The following is a 22,308-nucleotide window of genomic DNA, read 5'->3' as shown; positions in this document are numbered from 1 at the left end:
TGAGTCAGAGTTAGGATACACCCAACTCTCATGAGAACAGTCAGGAAAAAGGCCTCTTAAGAGTAGTACAGGGAGAGAATGGAGTTCAGTTGAGTTTGGTGCAGTTCCATTCTGTTCTGTTTGTGCAGTCAGCACAGTCAGTTTCAGTTCATGGAGTTCAGAGGCAGTTTTTCCAAGCATCACAATTCAGTCAGAATCTGAGAGAAGCCAGTTTGAATCAGTCAGCTTGGAGAGGAGTTTGAGTCAGAATAGCTGAGTTGAACCACACAGCCAGAATTCAGAAAGAGATGGTTAAATACAAACACTCTGGGTTCAGTCCAAGCAATGTCTTTGTAAAGCCTGGATACAGCATTCATAAAACCAACACATCTCAAGGCATATTTTCTATTTCTATGGTTGAGGTCCACAGATTGGGTAAAGTTCAGTAAGGATTTATTACCTTATTGGATGAAGACCAGGAGGTCCTAAGTTGTGAGTATAGGACAGGAAGTGAATCTGGTGAAGATCTTGCCTGACTGAGTCTCACTATGGCTTAGGTCATCACATGACTTAGGGACCATCAGTCTCCTGTCTGATCCAAGGTACCATTTTAATCACAGACATTCTATTGAGCTAACCTTTTAACTCATCAGTCCATTAACTTATGAATGGATCAATTCAGTTTTGAGGGCTGGTCACTTTTAAAAGTCCTATATACTTCTTAATATGTCAAAACAGGTAAAGTTTCACTATGATTTGGTGAAAAGTTGAATTATTTGATATTTGCTTTAACAACAACAACAACAACAACAACAACACACACACACACACACACACACACACACACTCCCAAACACACACAGTTTTACCAAAGAAAGTAATATGGCAAAGATGGTAGTTGTAAATCAATGGAAAAACTTATTTTTGTTCCATTAAGAATTGTTTGGTGCTAAAAGTGCCCATGTGGCACAACTCTGGTAAAGAGATAAAATGATTCTAGACTATGGAAGTACACACTACAGTGCATAAGAATGATTATTTTTTTCTCCTTCTTCTTCCATCACAGCCTGAGCACTTGTCACTGAATCTGATAGGTTGAGAAGGTCCTTTGCAAGGACATCTTGATAGGCCATGTGACGGTAAGACTGAGATTTCCCCCCTCTAAAGGCAGCCTCAGTGTGACTTTTAGCCCATCCTCTCTCATCTTGCTTACATTCAGTCTTTTATGATAGCAGCTGATCAGATTGGTAGAGCGAGACATATTTAATTCTAACAACCAGGACAGGATACCCGGGAGGGTCAGATAGGCCAAAACCACATTCAGTGTTCCAGTGCATTTGAAAGTAGCCACCAGCTGGGCTATGTTTTGAGATATGTGAAGGTTAAAGTTATCAGAGTCAATATAAGTAAAGGGGAAACAGCTCAGCTTCATCAGCATAGCAAATATTTAAAGACAGATTTCATTTTATTTTACAAGTAGTTATAGGAAGAAGGGGGGAAATGAAAACAGAGAGGAAGTCTTCCATAAAAAGAAGAGGACTCTGCCTCTTTTCTGCTGCTTCTGAACCTAGGCTAGAGAATTGTTGCCCGCTGGTCTCTGTAAGTCCCCACATCCTTAAATCACAGAGGTGTTTTGATTGAGAGAACTGTCATAACAACCTACAGAGTTGCTGGAAAGAAATGCATGTCCTGGGCTAGGAAAGTCCACTGAATGTGGTTGTTCAAATTCCTAAGGAACAAACAGGAAGGTCAGACTCCAGTGCCTGAGAGGGCCAAGGGCTTCACCATGCTTCAGAGAATGGCTATGGTGCTGTTATGACAAACACTTGGAAGCTGCCTTTGCAGAAATTGGCTCCTCATTTGGGCTCACAAAGTAAAAGTGTGATACACACCAACCCTCCCTGCCTTCATTTTTATCTAGCTCCTTTTCTTTGGGTCATACTCCCACTCAGCTCTGCACATAGGTATGCTAATATTGAACAGGTACCTCTTAAAACTTGATGACACCTAGCCTATCTCATGCCCTTTCAGAGTTGAAGACACAAAGAGTCTGGCCTACTGCCAGCCTTTCCATGTCCTAGTCCCACCCCTCCTGAAAGTACTATCATTTTCCTAAACCTGCAATCACCATGGATTCCAGGAGCAAGAATGCCTAGCAGAACAACCACTATCTTAGTCACTATTCTAATGTGTGAGGGTGTTACCAGGATTAAGGCAACTCATAAAACAAAGCATTAAATTGGGGGCTTGCCTACAGTTTCAGAGGCATTATCCATTTTCTTCATGGCAGGTAGCATGAAGGCAGGCGGATATGGTGCTAGAGAAGTAGCTGAGAACTACATCCTGATCTACCGGCAGAAGAGGGGTTGGACTTGGTGTGGGCTTTTGAAACGTCAAAGCTCACCCTCAGTGGCATGCCTCCACCAACAAGGCCAAACCTACTCTTACCAAGACCACATCTCCTAATCCTTCTAATCACTTCAAATAGTTCCACTTCCTGGTGACTAAGCATTCAAATGTATGAGCCATTCTTCTTCAAACCAACATTACCACCCTTGATAACATCATTTCCAAGGAGGAGCAATTGCTTCATGGAAACTGGGTGTTTTCTCAGTGATGAGGACTCTTTCAGGGCCACCTCATGGAATGCAACTGAGATAATCATCAACCAGATTACATTTTCACCAAGGCTGCTTAAGATTTGTTCTTGCTCTTGCTCCCTGATCTAGGTCTTTTGTTTAAACCTCAAATTCATACCAGTATCATGAAGATAGACAGAAACATTAAACTACCTTCTTTGCAGAGTAGCCATTTAATCAAAATCCTTTTTGGCCTTCTCACCATTACATTCATTGAAGACAGTGGTCAGACCTGACATGTTGGAATCCCTGGTTTTAGCCTTTGCCTAAGACTTCAGTTACTTTGTAATGGTCAGTAGGCCCACATATGTTCAGATAATCCAGGCCCAGAGGGAGTTGGGAAGGCAACCATTTCTTTATCCCCTAGCCTGTGACCTACAGGTCCAGCTGCTGACGGCATGGGTGAGGGCCATAGTGCAATGTGTTCCTTTCAGACCTTGATCATCTATCCCTGGAGGGGCCAATGGCTGCAGAAAAGGTTGGCATTACCTGTATGTTATCTAAACTTTGTTCTCAATGGAACACTGAGAAATGGAAAGAGCATGAAAATCCACATTATCATCCAGACATAGGTTTGTAATGACGACCTACATTGTAACACCTTTGATGGATGTCTGAAACCATGGTTGCACTTAACTCCAAATAGTGTGCTTTTTTCCTGTACATATCTAACTATAATGCTTGCACATTAGGCATAGTGTGAAACTGGTCATAGACCTTAGCAAACTCTGCAAATGATTCTCCTTTTATTTTTTCCCAGTGGCTTCCCTTTGGCATTTTCAAATCACCATCCTTACTACTCTGGTACTTTGCTGAATTAATTAACAATAAGAGTCACCAAGTACTGTAGGGCCGCAACAGTCTGATAATCCAAGGGCTACTGAGTAACCAGTATGTAGGCGGGTTGTGTATGGGGATGCTGTGCCTGAGCCATGACTCACATCCTGGTAGGATGCTGGACCATGTGAGATGTCCTCACAGAGCTCAGAATGACAAGCAGTGAGTCACTTATTTATGGATTTTTTTCATTTAGTGTTTTCAGACTATTATGGGTATCCGGAACTTCAGAAAGCAAAGCTGTGGATCAGGGTTACAGTGGTGTAACAATGTGTGTAAAGAGCCTTGCGTTTAAAGAAACCTGCCATACATTTTAAAGGAATCTTACAATTCATTTTTCATCTTAACTTGAACATCACTATTTACATCAGAATCATTTATTTCCTACAGATAACCAGTATCATGTGGGCCTATGTATAGTTTTTTAAAAGGATTAAATAGCTAGGGTGGTGACATGCTTTTAATCCCAGCCCTCAGGAGGCAGGGGCAGGCTCATCTCTTGAGTTTGAGGCCAGCCTGGCCAACATAGAGCAGTGATTCTCAACTTTCCTAATGCTGTGTGATACCTTATAATCATTTCTTTTCCCTTATAATCATTTACCTATAATTAGTTAAAATTCTGAGACTATATAGTAATGCAACTGATCACTGTAGACAGCTGTCTGAAGCAAGGATATTAGTCAGTTACATTTTGTATTTCTTCACTGACTATAGGATGTGTATGTGTGTGTGTGTGTGCGCACACACACACACACACACACACACAGCACAGCACAGTGGTAATTTCAGAGAAGAATGGGTCAAGGCTGGCAAGGATGTGACGCATCAGTGGTCAGCTCTGCAGGCCTATGAGAGAAGGCTCCCAGAACTGCTGACACCTAGAGGAAGGAGTGAATCTTTTGGGTCAGTGGCATCAGGGATGGACTCTATGAGAAGAGCTGACCTTTCTGTTATACATGTCAAGAAAGTTCAGTAAGAAGAAACCGTAAAGAAAGAAAATTCTGTGACTTTTGTACAGGGTGGACTTCAGGATGTGAACAAGACTACGGAGCTGTTAGTTTGTCATTTTCCTTTATTCAGGATTTTGAAACGTCTCTTTGAAATTACTGGAGAGGAACAGTGCTCATGAGTACTACCAGGGGGTCTGCTGCTAATGTCGACACCCAAGGGACCTGTGGTTCATTAGGTCTGATGTAGATCCATATCACTTGCATCCTAGAGAGGCCCGATGACACAAAGAAAATGAACTTCCTTCCTTCCTTCCTTCCTTCCTTCCTTCCTTCCTTCCTTCCTTCCTTCCTTCCTTCTTTTCTAACAGTGCTGAGGATTGAATTATTTAGCAAATCAAGCATTCTACCACTACATTATATCCCCAGTACTTAGTTCTCTTTCTTCTTCCTCATCCAATCTATCTATCTATCTATCTATCTATCTATCTATCTATCTATCTATCTATCTATCTATCTATCTGGCCTGTGTAGCTCAGGCTAGCTTTGAACTCATCACACAACCTAGGTTGGCCTAAAACTCAAGATCTTCCTACCTCAGCCTTTAAGAACTGTGATTACAGGCTTGAGCTATCTGCATACAGGCTTATGAAGAGCCAGTGTTTGATTTAAGCCAACTTGGGAAGTGGAAGCTGCACTTCATTGTTCTTCCTATCATTTCTGTGCCTGCAGCATGGTTTAACCTTTGCACATACTCTGCTAATGGGATTGCCTGGCTGTCTTTAAAGGTGCCTTTTAATTGGGCTCCCAGGCAGCAACAGCTGAGGAGGCACCATACAACTCTTAGACCAGACCAGGTCACTGAGTGCTTCTGGCTTGGGCATTGACTTTAGGCAGAAACTAGCCAATTGCCACCCCTTAGAAGATTGTCCTTTGTTCTTTTACTGACTGTCCATTCTTTTTCTCTTAAATTTAAGTGGGCTTTTATTAGATCTAATGTTAAATCCAATGCTGCTCCTGCTCAGAGGCATTTTATCAGGTTTCTCTCCCAAGTTTATTGCATTTCATCCTTTGCCTGTGCCAGAGTTTAAGATCCAGGCACAGCTGTTCTTTGCAGGATGTGGGACTGTCCATAGGGAACTGTAGTGGGTTTTATCCCAGGCATGATCCAGAGTCCTCAGTTCTCGATGGCATTCACAGAGAACCTGAGGAGTAATTGAGTCAATATTTTGTTTATCTTTTACATAAAATTAGACTCAAGTACATCTCCAGTGCTGGAGGTTAATAAGATCTTTGAACTAATGGTTTTAGTTTTTAAAAAAGAATAATTGTCACATCGGATGAGATCTGGTGTGAGGGGAGGTGGATAACAGAGATGTTTTTGTCTGTTTTAGAGCAGCTTTGCTGGGCCCCAAGATAGAATCTTGGATACGCCCAGCATGCTTTTTGACTATTCTAATATCACACAGAGTTCTCCAGTCACGTTTTCCTCCCAGACAGTCTGTGTTGGTAATTAGTATCATGGCCGCAGATGGCCCAGTGTGAAGCAAAAGCCACCCCATTATGGTTGAAGCTCAAAGAACAGCCAGGCACCTGCTGTGCCTGAGTCCCTGGTGGTCCTATCTCACTCTCCCCCATGCCTACTGTGGCTTTCTTAAGTGGGGCCCACCATGGCTTCCTCTGTGTGTAGCCAGCTGTTAGAGCTCAGTCTTTAGGCATGGCCCCTTGGGCTCTACAGCAGTGGACGCCCACGCAGAAGTAGGGAATGCATCTAAATCTCATAGTGAACCTGGATCCCATGATCACCTTTTTTGTGTCCTTGGCACCATACAGGACTTGGACCTCTTTGGGCTACAAGCTGCTGGTATATTTAGTTCGATCTTGCTGGTTTCCAGGCACACTAAGATGTGGCCAATATCTGGGATAAAACACTCACTATTCTTTCCTTTGCCTTTCATTGGGAGTACACTCTCCAAATGAGTGTTTTTCTTTCAACCTCCTGACTTGCAGCTCCCAGGAAATAGCCTTTGAGAGTCTAAGCTGGCCAGATATTAACTTGGAAAGAAAAAAACAGAACTTGTGTGAGTCACCTGCTGGGAGCCCCCTCAAAAGCCAGGAGGATGCTCTACTCTCATTCCCAAGGAGATGGTAGGGTGGACCTCAGCACACATAATTTTCTGGGAGAAAACCTGAGATTGCCTAGAATCTGATGGCTTCCCATGTAACCCCTCCATGACCTTAAGTGAGCAAAGCTCAAAACAGATTCTTGGTTTTCTCCCTTCTGAGTTGGACAAGGTCCTTCCATGCCTCACCCAGTCGTATGGCTCTGATTTTTGCGTGTCGTCTTGAGGCAACAGCTGAACCTAGGATAAAGACATCATAGTATTCAAGAATATTGGGAAGCCATTGTTACATAACTCTCACATTCAAAATCTAGACAGCAGCTGTTGCTTAAAGCTGCAGTGGCACCGTGGAAAGGGCTTTGGAAGAGCACAACCATCTCAGGTGGGTTAGAGCTGGTAGTCTCTGGCCCCCAAGCTCATTTGTCTATTTGGTTAAACAGCCTTTCTCTCCCCTCCCTGCCTTTCTCCGTTTCTCCTACCATCTGTCCCTTTCATCCTTCTGTATCTTCCCTTCTTTCTTTGGCTTAAACTGATATTCTGTCCCCTTGTCATTGAGTGAGATACATTATTTTCTTCTTATGTTTTCCTGATGGTCTTAGAAGGGCTTCAAACTGCTTTTTATTGTGCCTGTCCAGAGGGCATTCTTCCTTAATATTTACTTTCGTATTTTAGATCTCTCTCTCTCTCCCCTCTCTCTCTGTGTATGTGTATAGTTGCCAATGGAGATCAAAAGCATCAGAGTCCCTGGAACTGGAGTTATGGACAGTTCTGAGAGTTCATGGGAACCAAACTCAGGTCCTCTGAAAGAGGAGTAGGTAGCCCTAACCACTGAGCCTTTTCTCTAGCATGTTCACCCACAGTGGTCTTTTGGCAGGCTCTGTGTCCTAGCTTGGGTTTCTACATATACCCATATTAGAGTGTTTGATGTATACTTTAGAATTCATGACCCCAAGTATGCCCATTACTCTCTCCATACCTCCAATGTGCATGCAAATGTAAGAGAAACAAGTAGCCAGGAGAACAGTGCTAAAGGGGAGAGAAAAGGCTTGGTGAGAAGGTAGGGAAATATGCATCGCCACTGCCACTATGGGCAGCAGGGCCAGTACTAGCAGGAATCCAGGTCAGAAGTAAGCTCTGCAGCTAAGAGAGTAGTTTGAAAGGTTATGTTCATTTAAGGGCTTGAAGACCAGTTTTAAGGGCAGGCTGGGTTAACTTTTTATCCTTCAGAGGATCCCTAACAGCACCAGCTCCATCAATGCTTTTCAGTAAATGACAGATCCAAAAGAAAACCAGCTTATTCAAGCTTAAAAATCCTGAGAAAGATGTCGTGAATGGATGAGAGTAACTAGAAACCACTAAACCAAATCACCACCATATCTGTGTGTCTCCCTCCTTTGTTCTTGCTGCAATTTTTCTCATTTAAAAAAAACTGAAATAGAAATCCTACCCCAACATTGGCTGTGTTACAATTTAATTGTTTTGCATGTATTCACAAGGCTGTGAACCATCAGCACTGCCTAACACCAGAGCATTTTCATCGCCCAAAAGAAAACACTGTAATGGTAAATAGGCAATATGGTGCATGTTTCAAAACCCAATGTCTACAGCACAAAGAACAAACCCTAATGTGAAATAGGTTAATAATAATAAGACACAATGCCATGAACATCCCCATATGGACAAGATGGAGCCTCTTCGGCTTTGTGAGGATAACATTTTCAGTCTTTCTTTCTAAGCTGCTCTAGAAAGAAAGGCCACTAGTCAAATAAATAAGTAAACAGTGAGGTCTCTATGCATATTGGCGGTTCCCCCTCCATTGCCCTTACCCTCCCTTATCCCCTGCAACCACTTGTCTGCTTCTCCTCTCTCTTAGAACCCTTTTTGAAGCACGGATGTACTTTTTGTTTGTTTGCTAGTTTTGTTTCATTTTTGGTAGTTAACCTTAGGGAAGTGTAGAAAGTTCATACACTAGAAATCATGATCATAATGCTCTTGTCTGCCTCTTCTGTAAACATCAGTGAAGTATCAAATGGCATAAAAATTAAGATGATGTAGGCAATCATAGAAACGTTGATGGTTTAAAAGCATACAATACTTTCTGCTGTACAAAACCAAAGTGTCAGGCCTGGAAACTCCACCACCGGCAGAGTATTCCTGGGCAGCATTTGAAGAATGGAGTGAGATAACAATCAGGCTAGAAGCTGGAACATCCCATCTCTGAGGGTGGGATGCCTTGGAGAAACATTGTTCCTAATCCCCAGTAGCTGAGACTGCAGAGTGACAGGGAGGAGCTCTGGAGCAACATTGTTGCTAATCTGCAGTAGCTGAGTGTTGCTAAAACCGCAGAAACTGAGCCTGCAGAGAGACAGGATCTCTGGCTGAGGAGCTCACTGCCTACATCAGCAATATTGGCAATATTAACACAAGAAGGGAAATCTGACCTGATCACCAAAGCACCAGTTCTGGGTTAGGATTTTATTCTTAATTAAAAAACAAAACAAAAACTTTTCTTAAAATAGGCATTGATCATGTTCTCTTTTCTCAACTCCTCCTAGATCCTCTCCACCTCTCTACCCACCCAACTTCATGTTCTCTGTCTCAACAAACAAACAAACAAAGATGAAAGTTAAAAAAAAAAAGCCAACAAGATAGACATGCCAAAACAAAACAAAACAAAACATGCCAAGGGATTTGTTCATGTTGGCCAGCTACATGGGGCATGAGGCCTGCCATGGCGAATGCTTGACATACGAAGTGACACCTTATTAGAGAAATGGATTTTCTCTTTCTCAGGAGTATCAGTTGCAAATGGCTAAGGGTGAGACTTTGGTCTCCTTTTCTCTTCTCAGTGCTGGGGCACTTTAACCTGTACAGCTACCACGTACACTCCCATAGTCTCTGTAAGCTCTTATATGCATCAATTCTGTTGTATGTAGAAGACACAACTGTCAGGGTTATTGATTGCTCTCCACAACCTGGTGGTGAGGGTCTTAGTTAGGGTTTCCATTGTTGCAATGAAACACTGTGACCAAAAAGTAAGTTGAGGAGGAAAGGGTTTATTTGGCTCACACTTCCACATTGTTCATCATCAAAGAAAGTCAGGAAAGGAACTCAAACAGGACAGGAACCTGGAGGCAGGAGCTGATACAGAGGCCATGGAGGGATGCTATGTACTGGTTTGCTCCTCCTGGCTTGCTCAGCCAGCTTTCTTATAGAACTTAGGACTACCCGCACTGGGATGACACCACCCACAATGGGCAGGATTCTCCCATATCAATCATTAATTAAGAAAATACCATATATGCTTGCCCACAGCTGGCCTTAGAGAGGAATTTTCTCAGTTGAGGCTTCCTCCTCTCTGATGACTCTAGCTTGTGTCAGATTGGTATAAAACTAGCCAGTACATTTACTTATGTCATTCAGCATGGAGAAGTCAAGCTGGTACCTTACTAGAAGCTTTATTCCTACTGATTAGCATTCATGGTTCTGGAAGGTACTTTACTCTGCTACTAGAGGACAAGGTAATCATCAACAACACCCATCTACAAATCCTTCGTCCTACAAAAATCACCTGTCTGCAAGATAGACTTATGCAATAGTGGCACATATGTCATGACAGTAACCAGCCACTTTTTGATTGGATGTAAGGACGACTCCATGAGATGAACCCCTTCCTAACACTATTAAAATAGCTAAGAATCTGAGACTACATAGGACATAGGCCTAGGGGAAAACCTATACTGTTATTCTGATAAAGGGATAGCAATTAAATGACTCCTAATGACATATTGATCTATACTCATAAGTCAATGATCTGGGTTGTTTGTTTTTAAGGGAATACAGGAGATGAAGGAGAGATCTCGGCAAAAGTTCTTGTAGTGTTCCTTTATAAACACATACTTCTTCCCTGGATCCCAGAAAAAAATTGATTTGTTTTCTGCTATTCTTTCAGTAGTAACACATAAAGGAAATTATAGAGTATAAAACTTTAAATTTTTTTTGTATTTTAAGTGTGTATGTGTGTGTGTGTGTGTGCACATGTGTTTAAGTATCCTCAGAGGCCAGAAGAGGGTGTTGTCTTCACTGGGACTGGGGTGAAAGGCTGGTTACAGACAGTCTGACATGGGTGCTGGGAAGAGAGTCAGATCTTTTGCAAAAACAATGAGAGATCTCTACCACAGTGTTGGCTCTCTAGTCCTCCAGAGTGTAACCCTTTGAGGCTGATTTCTTAGTGTTATTCAGTACTTTTGAGAAGCATTCAAGTTGCTGACTTTATCAAGAATTGTTCCTTTTTACTGATGAAGAGTGTTCTGCTGGGAAGGTGTACCAGAATTTGTCTATTTACTCACTCGTAAGAGGATATTTGCATTGTTTCCAGCTTGGGATGGTTATAAATAAAGTTCAAATGAGAAAAATAATTTTAATCCTGATAAAACCACTTCTCTTTTTTCTTCTTCTATCCAACAAAAAATTAGATTACACTCATCAAAACAAGATTCTGATTCTGATTTACCACCAGGATGTCAACTATATTCCCTTCCCATGCTAAATATAATTTGTCTGTGACATAGTGCTTGCTAAGGCTGCAGAAGAGGCAAAAGCAGCAATTAGATGTAGTTATAGCCATAGCACGTCTCAGAATGGAGCCTGGATATAGTATAGGTCAGGTAATAGAATCGGCTTGTCCAGTGGAGTAAACTCCTGCTCCCTACTGCTTTACCACACACTCCATAACGAAGGCTTCTGGAAGGAAATGTTTTCATGTTAGCTTTAACTTTTTATTCTTCATTGGCAAATTGGTGCAATGTTCTTTTTGTTCTTAAATAAAAATATGCAGTGCAGTAGGGCTGTGGGCTGTGTGCTACTGAGGGGTGTTAAAATGCTCGCTGTCACAGCCAAGGTGCAAAGACATTTCTGGCTGGACCAGGCATGCTATTACAGTTTGAAATATGACTTACATCATGCTGGTAGATTTTGTCAGTTTATACCTTTCGTAGGCAAATACTGGGTTATTATCTTTCTGCTCCTGAAAAGTAAACCTTTTTGCGTTTCTTTTTCTTTTGCAGTATTACTTCACTGTCCTTTTTGGGCACGACGGCCAGAAACCACTGGAGCTGCGCTGTGAGGAGGAGCAGGCTGGGAAAGAGTGGATGGAGGCCATTCACCAAGCCAGGTGTGGGGCAGGTCTGGCTTCTGATGGGGCTCATCATGGCTGCCACTTCTGGAGGATCTAGTCATTGTGGTCTCACCTTGGTACCTCCTTGTATCATGTGTGAAGTAGTTGTTTGTATTTCCTGTGGCTCTGTTACAGTTAAAGATAAAGTAACAGACATAAACAATAACAATTGCTGGCAGTAGACATGGATTTCTTCCCACATTCTATGCACTGACTAAGTGCTTCTTAATTAGGGAATGTATTAAATGTATGGCCACCCCTCCAAGCAGTCTGCTACAGGGAGTTTACACTTCTTGTTCTTTGAATAAGGAAGGAGGGGCCCTGGAAGGTTAGGTCACACAGCTAGGAGTGACAGAGCTGGATATGTGCCCAGTGGAGCTCCCCCCCTTTGTAACTCCTAGCCTCCACCCCCTGCCCATGCAGTCCCATTGTTGAAAATGGTAGTAACAAACTCTAACTACTGAAATAGAAAAATAGAAAAATGTTGCTTATTTTCTCCTAATACCAGGACTGTAAATACAGTCTATTAGACAGGAGTGAGAAATCTGAAGGAGGAGGGGGTGAGGCAAACACCCTTTTTGTTTACTTGATTCAAGTCTAGTTCCTTTGTTTCTGTTTTGCTTGCTGCTTTTTGTGCATCTACTTCCCAGCCTGGGATGCTGTCCAGGTTACGTGTCTATTGTTTTCATAAAAACTCTGACCAAAATGACCCAAGGAGGAAAGGGTTTATTTAGTTCATCTTATAGCTTAAATCCATCATCCAGGAAGTCAGGGCAGGAACTCAAGGCAGGAACGTGGAGGCGAGAGCTGATGCAGAGGCCACGGAGGACACTGCTTACTAGCTTGCCTACCATGGCTTGCTCAGCCTGGTCTCTTATCATGCTAAAGGCCACCAGTGCTGAAGTGGCACTGCCTACAGTGACTTGAGCCCTCCCACATCACTTGTCAATCAGGAAAATGCACCACAGACTTGCCTATGGGCCACACTTTTTCAGCACAGGTGACTTCATTTCACCTTCATGCTTAGCTCTTCATTTCATCTTTCTGATATTTCAAAGCAAAACTCAGCCATGGGACATCTTCTTCCTGTGCCTCCGACAAGCCCCTTCCCCACCCATTCTCAAGCATCTTCTCTCTCTCTCTCTCTCTCTCTCTCTCTCTCTCTCTCTCTCCCTGAGACACTGGGACCTCTTCAATCCACTCCAAACTCTGCTGCACCTCATTGTGTATGCATTGCATGCAGATACTTAGCAACTCGAGTTATTTTCCGCGTTTTCTTCCTTCCTGAGACCTTGAGACTCAAGAGGAAGATTTAGGGCACATTCATTGTTAAATGAAATGCATAAGCTAATTGTTTGACAGGTAATCAGAGACCTCCATGTTGGTTTAATAGAAAACAAAACAAAACAAAACAAAACAAAGAATCAGTCCTCAATGATTTCTCCCTTCTCTTTCTGGAAACTTCCCTGGCCTTCCTGCTTTGTAAGGACCACTTTGCAATGCTAAGTGCTTCGCACACTCATCTTTTATATTATTTGTAGTAACTTAGTTACGTACCAACAGCCCAACTTGACAAATGAGAAAACAGAAAGTCAACCTGATTGGGCAAGAGCTAACACAAGGTTGTTCAGCTGCAGCACCACGTGAGTCTGTCAGACCTCACAACCTTTAACCAGAGCTCCAAATTGTTGCTCTTCTCCTCATCTTCTTCCTCTGCTCATGTTTTCTTCTATCTCTTTTTCTCTTCCTCTCTTCAAAGATGAAAGTAGAAAAATGGGAGGTCAGGGTTGAAAGGAAAAGGTATCAATTACAAAACACTTCTTTTCTCTTCTCATCTTTTAAGTAGTTTTCTGAGATGCAGACAGCAATAAATGCTAGTCCCCAGGGATGGTCTGTGATGTGAGGGCCAGGCATACTTCTCATTGCTCTGTGATATGGGGTTGGGGGAGCAGGCATACTGCTCATTGCTCTGTGATGTGTGTCTGTGTGGGGCAGACACACTGCACATTGCTCTGTGATATGGGGTTGGGGAGCAGGCATACTGCTCATTGCCCTGGTGCTGGCTGTCTGAGCTCCACAGTTGGGGCTAATGCAGAATGACTTGCTAGAGAAAGAAAGTCGGGTCTTCAGAGACGAAAGATGCATCAAGATGGCAAGGTAGAGCCCTGGGGCCGTTTACACTCAGAGTCTTTGTGGCTATGTCTATTCTACTCTACCTGAGCATTAAAATGAAGTATGTAATTTGAAACATGTGCATTTGACCTTATTTTACATTCCAGAAGAGCAGGAGCCATTGACTACCACAAATGACTTTACAGTTGCCAAGCAAAGATTTTCGGCAAATTTACCACAGTGTGAATTACTTTAAAAATGTATGGCTTTCAGAAGGGAATTTTTTGTTTGTTTTGTGACATCATGGTTAAGATTTTGTTACAGGTGTTGATGTGGTCAGTAATTAGTTGTATTTGAGATCTCATGAAATCTAAGGCATGTGTGAGTCTATCTGGAGGCACATTTGAGTACCACTTAAGTGATTCACACGGCAGAATGGTAAATATTTTTTTTCTCTGAGATTTCAAGATCTGCTTAGTCTTAGTAGTTGATCTTTCTTTCCCCCTTGATGCTTCGATGCTTCTGTTATTCTTGCTTTCCTTTGATTTAATGCCTGAGACTGAGATCTTTGATGACTCCTCTGGATCTCACCACCTTTATATCTGAGACCTTATATTTGCCTTTTTGAACTGAAGTGATTCTGAAATATTCATTTTCTAAATTAAGAATTAATAACTCAGAAAAAATGCTCTGCCTTTTTTTTTTTTTTAGTACAAACAACTCCAGAAAAGTTGGAGCTTTTGATTAACCAGTAACTGTGTAGCACAAGGTTTGTTCTTTTCTGAGTTACAAATCCTCCTGTAGACATCACACAAGACGACTGTTTCTCATCTACTCTTTCCTAAAATGCAGCCTGGAGGCACTGTCTATATGCACCGTGAAAGGCACACTGTTGTGTTGGCTCCTATGTCAGAGTAGCTATCTTGCCACCATTTGCTATGAGAAGATCTTTGAATCATTTTCGGGGATGTTCAGTTGCTTACTTCTTCCTCTGAATCTGGTCCAGAAAATAAAATCGCTGGGATTAATGTTTTCATCTTGAAGTTATGACTCAGTCCAGGAATGTTGATGCAAAGTTTTGCACATAGTTCCTCAACATGAAAATTCTAGAACACTAATACACTTAGGATTTCATTCCATACATGTTATGGCATGGGTATATGGGAAGCTGCTACCAAGACTCAGCCTTCTTTTTGTTTATGTAAGTTGAAGCCAGACCATTTAAATGACACTTAAGATTATGGTTATTTTATAAATGATTTGCCACTTGAGGATGGAACTAGAGCAGCACCAATGACTGATGTTCTTTCTTTACTTTCTTAGCCATATGTGTCAGACTAAGTTGAAGTAGCTGAGTATGTGAGAATATTTAGAAACTGATCTAATCGTTTGTGGATCCTACAGACTTCTTGGCTTATGTGACATCCATTTAGTGTTTTACTGCTGTGACATTGAGCTGTAGAACCTCGGAATTAAGATGTTCTTGGTCTGGAAGAGGATGCAGTGGACTCTTTTGAGCTCATACCAGCATAGTGGCTTCAGCATAGTGTCCACAGGATCTGGACTGTGACAATCCAGAACTGAAGGATAAAGAAGTTCAGAGGTGTGTGGGCACCACACAATGGACTTTATGGCCATCTGAATGCCGACAATATTAGGTCATGATGGCATCTAACCCATCTTTAGCCCTCTGTCTTAGACAATGTCAACCATTAGAAGATGAAATGATGAATTGGTGCAAGTTTGAGGGTTGGGATGTTGATCTGTGGCCAGGAGAGGGAATTGGAAAGGAGAGCTGGATCATAAGGATGATGAATTAGGAGATCACAGGATACTCAGGTACCGGCCTGCCTTGTGGCAGGTAAGTCATGAGAGAATGAGTAGCCAGGGACAACACGAGAAGTGAGGTCTGTCCTGAGACAAGATCTAGGTTTGGGCTGGGGTCAGAAGACAGTCAGACTTTGAGATGTTGAGACTGTTGTGTTTGCCCCAGCACCAATCTTTGGCTTAAGTGTTTGGTGTTGCAGACCACCCCACTGCTTTTAGCTGGTTTTCCATGAAGCAGATATTCTTCACATCTGCGCAAAGCCACAGCTCTGTTTTCTTTCCTCTTCTCCATGTGTACCTCATACAGGGACCTCAGGCTTGCTTTGAGGAGGGAGTGTTCAATGGAAAAAGGAAATGGCAGATATTTCCATTTCAGGAAGCTGTCAGATGGAGCACAGCAAAGCTTTGACTTACCCTTTCTTTTACCTTGTCATTCCTTAACATAAGTAGAAACTTATTCTTTCAGTTAAACCTTAACCTATTTTCTTCATGGGAAGGAAAGCTTTAATCCACTTTTGGGCTTGTTCTTCTCTGTAGCCTTTTGATGACGTGTGGCTTTGTCTTTGCTCCTCTTTGGTATCTACCCAAAGATTCACCCAGGTGGTTAGCACCACCCTTCTCTGCATAGTGGACTGTGTACTTCTTTTGATTTAATTATCAATAAATATGTAGCACTAACTCCATTTCATGAATCTTAGAAGACCTTGTGAAAGCCACCAGCTAAGTATGTGGCAGAACTGGATTTCAAGAAATGTCAGGGCTACTCCAAAGCATGTTCACTTAACCAGAAAGATACATTGCCTCCATTGCATGTGGCAATTCACAAATGTGCAGTTGTCTATGTTGAATTATCTATGTACCATCTCCTTGGAGCTCAAAGTTACCTTGATGCTTAAAACCAAACTCATAGTCTTCATTCAGTGGCTCCTACTATCTTTCTTCCTACAGAACTCAGCCACTCAAGGCATCAGCACAGCATCCATCTTTGCACACACACTCTTCACATCCAGTGAGTCACCCATGAATTCTGCATGTGGATTGCCACAGGTCTCTACTGCTCTCTGTGTCTGGGGCAGTTTTCCAAGGTCAAGGTTATAAATGCTGACTGCTGAGCCACCTCATCCACCCTTTTCCCAGTGTTCTCTGTTGCTATCTTCCACATGGTTACCAAAGTGTTCTTTCTAAAAACATCTAATAAGCTGAAAGTGCCTTGATATTTACTATTGGTTTAAGTTATTTTATTCAATTAACTTCCTATAAAACATTTAAAAATATAATTTTTATTAATTAATTTATTTACTTTACATCCCAACTGCAGTTTTCCTTCCCAGTCCTTCCCCCATCCACTTCCACTCTTTCTCCATTTCTCTTCAGAAAAAGAATCCTCTGTGAATATCAACCTGCCCTGGCATACCAAGTTGCAGTAAGACTAGATGCATCCTCTCCTACTGAGGCTAGATGAAGCTCAGTAGGAGGAAACAGTCCGAAAGTCAGCCAACAAAGTCAGAGACACCCACTGATCCTTCTGCTAGGAGTCCCGCATGAAGACCAACCTATACAACTATATATAACATATGTGCAGAAGGCCTAGGTCAGTCTCATGCAGACTCACTGGATGGAGGTTCCATCTTGATTAGTTGATTTTATAGGTTTTATTGTGGTGTCCTTGACCCCTCTGATTCCTCTAATCCTTCCTCTCCCTCTTCCACTGGATTCCCCAAGCTGTGCCTAATGCTTGGCGTGGGTCTCTGTATCAGTTTCCATCTGTTACTGGGAGAGGCCTCACTGATGGTGATTTTACTAGGCTCCTGCCCACAAGTAGAGCAGAGTATCATTACCAGTGTTAGGGTGTGGGTTCCCTCTCAGGACATGGGTCTCAAGCTGGACCACTCATTAGTTGGCCATTCCCTGTACATCTTACAGGCAGGACAAATTGTGGGTCGAAGGTTTTATGACTGGGTTGATGTCCCAATCCCTCCATTGGAAGTCTTGCCTGGTTACAGGAGATGGGCTGGTTCAGGCTCCATATCCCCCATTGCTAATAGTCTTGATTAAGATCACCTTCATAGATTCTTGGAGTTTCCATTGTCCTTGGTTTCTAGCTCGTCCCAGGGATGCACACCCATTCCAGTTGTGTCTTCCTCTGTCCTCCCCTCAACTGGTCTCTCCTGTGTCCTTTGCCTTACAGAAACTTTTCAGTTTCATGAGGTTTCATTTATTAATTGTTGATCTTAGGGCCTGCACTATTGGTGTTATGTTCAGGAATTTATCTCCTGTGCCAATGCATTCACGGTCATTCCTTACTTTCTCTTCTAGCAGATTTAGTATATCTGTTTTTATGTTGAAGTCTTTGATACACTTGGCTTGAGTTTTGTGCAGGGTGACAAATATGGGTCTATTTGCATTCTTCTACATGCAGACATTCAATTCAACCAGCATAATTTGTTGAAAATGCTTTCTTTTTATCATTGTATACTTTTGGCTTCCTTGTCAAAAATCAAATATCCATAGGTGTGTGGATTTACTTCTTGGTCTTTGATTTATTCCATTGATCAACCTGTCCATTTTTATGCCAATACTGTGTGGTTTTTATTACTATTGCTCTGTAGTACAGCTTGAAATCGGGGATGGTGGTACCTCCAGAAGATCCTTTATTGTACAGAAGAGTTTTAGCTGTCCTGGGTTTTTTGTTTTTCCATATGGAATTGAGTATTATTCTTTCAAGGTCTTAAAGAATTGTATGGAATTTTGATGGGAATTGTATTGAATTTGTTGATTGCTTTTGGTAAGATGGCCATTTTTATTATGTTAATCCTACTGATCCATGAGCATGGGAGATCTTTCCATCTTCTGAGGTCTTCTTCAATTTCCTTCTTCAAAGACCTGAAGTTTTTGTCACACAGGTCTTTTTCTTGCTGGGTTAGATTTACACCAAGATATTTTGTATTATTTATGGCTATTGTGAAGGTTGTTCCATAATTTTATTCTCAGCCCATTTGTCATTTGTATATAGGGGGCCTACTGATTTTTTTTTTTTAGTTAATTTTGTATCCAGCTGAAGGTGTTTATCAACAGTACAAGTTCTCCAGTAGAATATTTGGGGTCACTCATAAATACTATCTGGTCATCTGCAGATAGCAATACTTTTAATTCTCTCTTTTCAGTCTGTATTCCCTTAATCTCTTTTAGTTGTCTTATGCTCTAGCTAAAACCTCAAGTACTATAGTGAATTGATATGGAGAGAGTAGACAGCCTTGTCTTGTCCCCAATTTTAATAGAATTTCTTTAATTTTCTCTCCATTAAATTGGATTTTGTCTATTGGCTTGCTGTATATTGCTATATATTGCATATGTTTAGGTATGCACCTTGTATCTCTGATCTCTCTAAGACTTTTATCAAGAAGTGGTGTTGGACTTTGTCAGATGCTTTTTCAGCATCTAGTGAGATGATCATTTGGGTTTTTTTTTCTTTCAGTTTGCTTATATGGTGGATTATAATGACAGATTTTCATAAAAAACAAGAAAATTAATATTCAAGAGTGGAAAGGTTTGTACTGTAGTTCTATGTATTGCTTGAAGAAATGAAAACATATATTATTTTAACTGATATATATTTCTTCTTGATCTGAATTCTGGGGTATAGTGAGCCAGTCAACACAGGCTCTTCCCTAGCTGAAAATTTCAAACTTCACGCCACCCCCCTTTCTTATGTCTTAGACTTCAGGTAAAGCAGTCAAACAGGGATTCTGAAGTGGGAGGTCCCTTCTAGTGTGACCTATGAAGTGGGGGGTCTCTTCTAGTGTGACCTATGAAGTGGGGGTCCCTTCTAGTGTGACCTATGAAATGGGAGATCCCTTCTAGTGTGACCTACACAAACTTTTCTTTCAGAATGGAGATCTCAGTGACCTGCATCATCTTTTTGACTCCTGGCTAGTTCTATTAAGAAGGACTGACTGACCATTCTCTTGTCTGAGCCTCTGTTGCAACCTTTTGTTTCTCTCAAGGCCACCAAGGCACCATTACATCAACTGCTAATATGTCTGTTTCTCCCAGCCAGCTTGAATGTCTTCAAAGCAAACTGTGCTCTGCTTCTCTCTTGTTCTCGGTTCCTGCCACCATGCCCAGTTGCTTTTCAGAAATGTGTGTGCCAATGTAATATGTCTCACCAAGGCAGGAGAAAGCTGGAGTCATTTTGTAAAATTCTTATATTGATGAATAAAATTATTATCTTAGAGGAATGAACATTTCCTGGAACATCTGTGAGGTTGGCCTTTTTTTTTTTTTTTTGCTACCATCAATCTTTATCTGTATTTTCCATAGGCATTGATCTTTCCTTTCCTTTCCTCACTTTTTCTATTAGTTTTTTCCATGTTCTATCTGATTTTCTGAGTTTTTGCGTGATGAATTTGTTATCTGCCTGTTATAGTCATTGTTAATCATCTGCACCTTTTTTGTCTAATCCTTATATCTGTGGACTTTTTTTTTTACAAAGTGTTTGAAATATGATCCAATCAAAATATATTACCTCAGAGGGAGATGATTTTAGAACATTAATTTTTTATTTAATTGGCTTATATACTATTAAAATCTTCCATCCAAAGTTATACAATTAAGAATATTTGAAAGGTTGCACAGTCTTGACACTAATTCCTGAACAGTTTCAACATATAAATATATAAACAGCAATCCTTTCATCTCATGACTTACCCCATATAGCCAGTAATCTACTTTATTAATGAATTTTCCATCTGGACATTTCATGTAACAGTAACCACACATGCTTGGCTTCTAGTGTCTTTCCTTTCAATGATGTTTCAAGACCCACCCATGTTGTACTAGGACAGTGGTTCTTTTGGCATTTCAGTCCTTTATTCATCTGAGTTGTCCATTCTGTGGATTTATTACATATTTTTTATGTAGTCATGAGGTGATGGAGAGATGGGTTGTATACTCTATATTCCATTATGAATGCTGCTATGAATATATGTATCCAAGATTCCTTGTCAATTCTCTTGGACATGCACCTTCAAGAACACAATGCCAAATGGTCACTTTGACCAACATTTTGGGGCTGTGCCATTTCTCACCAGAAACAGATAAGGGTTTCAAGTTTTCCAGATCCTCACAAACACTTTTTTTCTGTCATTTTGTTTTACAAAGAGTCCTCCTAGAAGAAGTTAAGCTACACAGTCCATTCACTTTTAGAGGTACGCCCTGAAACTTCTTCATCTCCAAGTAATTAATTTTAGCATCACTGTCTTTCTGTTATGTTTATCTTGCATCACTACTTTGCCTGATTTTATGTTGACTTGTGCATTAGAAGGGATTATAAAAAAAATGTTCTGTCAGCCTACAGTGACTTATTTAAATCATGAACTGTGACTGTGGACTGGAGAGGAGCATTTTAGAAGAGAAGGGTTTGTCTTTACAATTGTTCTTGCTATTTTCTTAACATTTGGGTTGTCAATGACTGGAAAGAGGATAGCCAGGAACAAGGAAACCGTCAGAGAGATATTGGTGGGGTAGTAGTGCCATGACCTCATGCTAAGGTGATACCCAAGAAGTACTGATGGCAGTGGAGTGGAGATTCTGATGTGAGAGAACCTGAGAGCCAGAGAGTGTAGAAGACAGTCCTTTGATCGTGAGGGATCTGAGGAAAGCTAGGCATCTGTTAGAGCACTTGGATCATTGTTACAAATTCTAAACAGTTGTTGCAAAGAGAAAAGGTATATTTTGTGTCCGATGTTCTGGCTCAGGATGGATTGTCCCCATTCCTTGAGACCTATGGTGAGGCAGCAAGCTTCTGCACAAGTATGTGATGGGGCAAAATGGTTTGCCCCATGAACATGAGGTAAAAAAGAATGGTAAGAAGACTAGTGTCCCACAATCCCCTTCAAAAGTCTGTTCCTAATAATCTGCTTAGGGTTCCCTGCACCTCACAGTAGCCTCACTTAGAGCACCAGCCTTCCATAGTGGGCCTGGAGGACCTCCCAATAGCCCCACTCTGGAGACTAGCCTTCTATAGTGAGCCTGGAAGGAGCACTCAAGATCTACACTGTAGATTTGCTTCAGCCACCAACATTAAAAAGCTGTTTAATCAGATATTATACTGCTGCCTTCTGGCCTACATCCTTCCTGTTCCCAAAGACATCAAGATTCTTGCAATGGGGAGTACTGGTTCCCAGTGATCTTCCCTGTAAAGCTGAGCGTACCCCTGGAGGTTGGAAGTTGGACGTTTTCTCTAGAGACCTTTACCAAAAGTTTTCATCTTGGGTTTTGCTACAGTTCACTTCATACATATGGCTTGGACTAAAATGAGCAGGATGAGCATCTAGTAACCTCTAACTAAGCTACATACATCTTGCCCACTATAAAAATAACTTAAAACTATTAATTCCACATTGTGTCTTTTCTCTGGGCTTTCAGGATTTCATTTGAATGTTCCCTTCTCTCCTGTGTGAAGCAGTGGTAGTTTGGTTTGTATTATAAATATTACACACCAATATTTTGTGCCCATGTGTGTCCTAGCCATGCCATATGTTGGTATTCCACAGATGGGTCTTTTGTTTTGCTTGCATTATGTTGACTTACACAGCTTCACTTTATTTCCCTTGGCAGTGTGAAACTGTCTTCTCTTCCTTTCCTTCCTCCTCTTTCTTCTTGTTTTT

At 41.5% G+C, this 22,308-nt stretch overlaps 1 protein-coding gene across 4 annotated transcripts in view; it reads left to right on the top strand.

Moving 5' to 3' along the window:
• The window catches only part of Rasgrf2 (Ras protein specific guanine nucleotide releasing factor 2), a 232,163-nt gene that overhangs the window by 55,698 nt on the left and 154,157 nt on the right, over positions 1–22,308 (top strand). For all 4 annotated transcript variants that reach the window (XM_031359985.1, XM_031359984.1, XM_031359983.1 and 1 more), the window contains exon 2: positions 11,592–11,698. In XM_031359985.1, the coding sequence (XP_031215845.1) occupies positions 11,592–11,698 (107 nt within the window). The remainder of the gene's footprint in view (positions 1–11,591; positions 11,699–22,308) is intronic.

This window comes from Mastomys coucha, unplaced genomic scaffold (genome assembly GCF_008632895.1).
Source record: "Mastomys coucha isolate ucsf_1 unplaced genomic scaffold, UCSF_Mcou_1 pScaffold8, whole genome shotgun sequence".
In the NCBI taxonomy this organism is placed as follows: domain Eukaryota; kingdom Metazoa; phylum Chordata; class Mammalia; order Rodentia; family Muridae; genus Mastomys; species Mastomys coucha.
The sequence above is the reverse complement of the archived record's forward strand: the minus strand, read 5'-3'. Positions and strand labels throughout refer to the sequence as shown.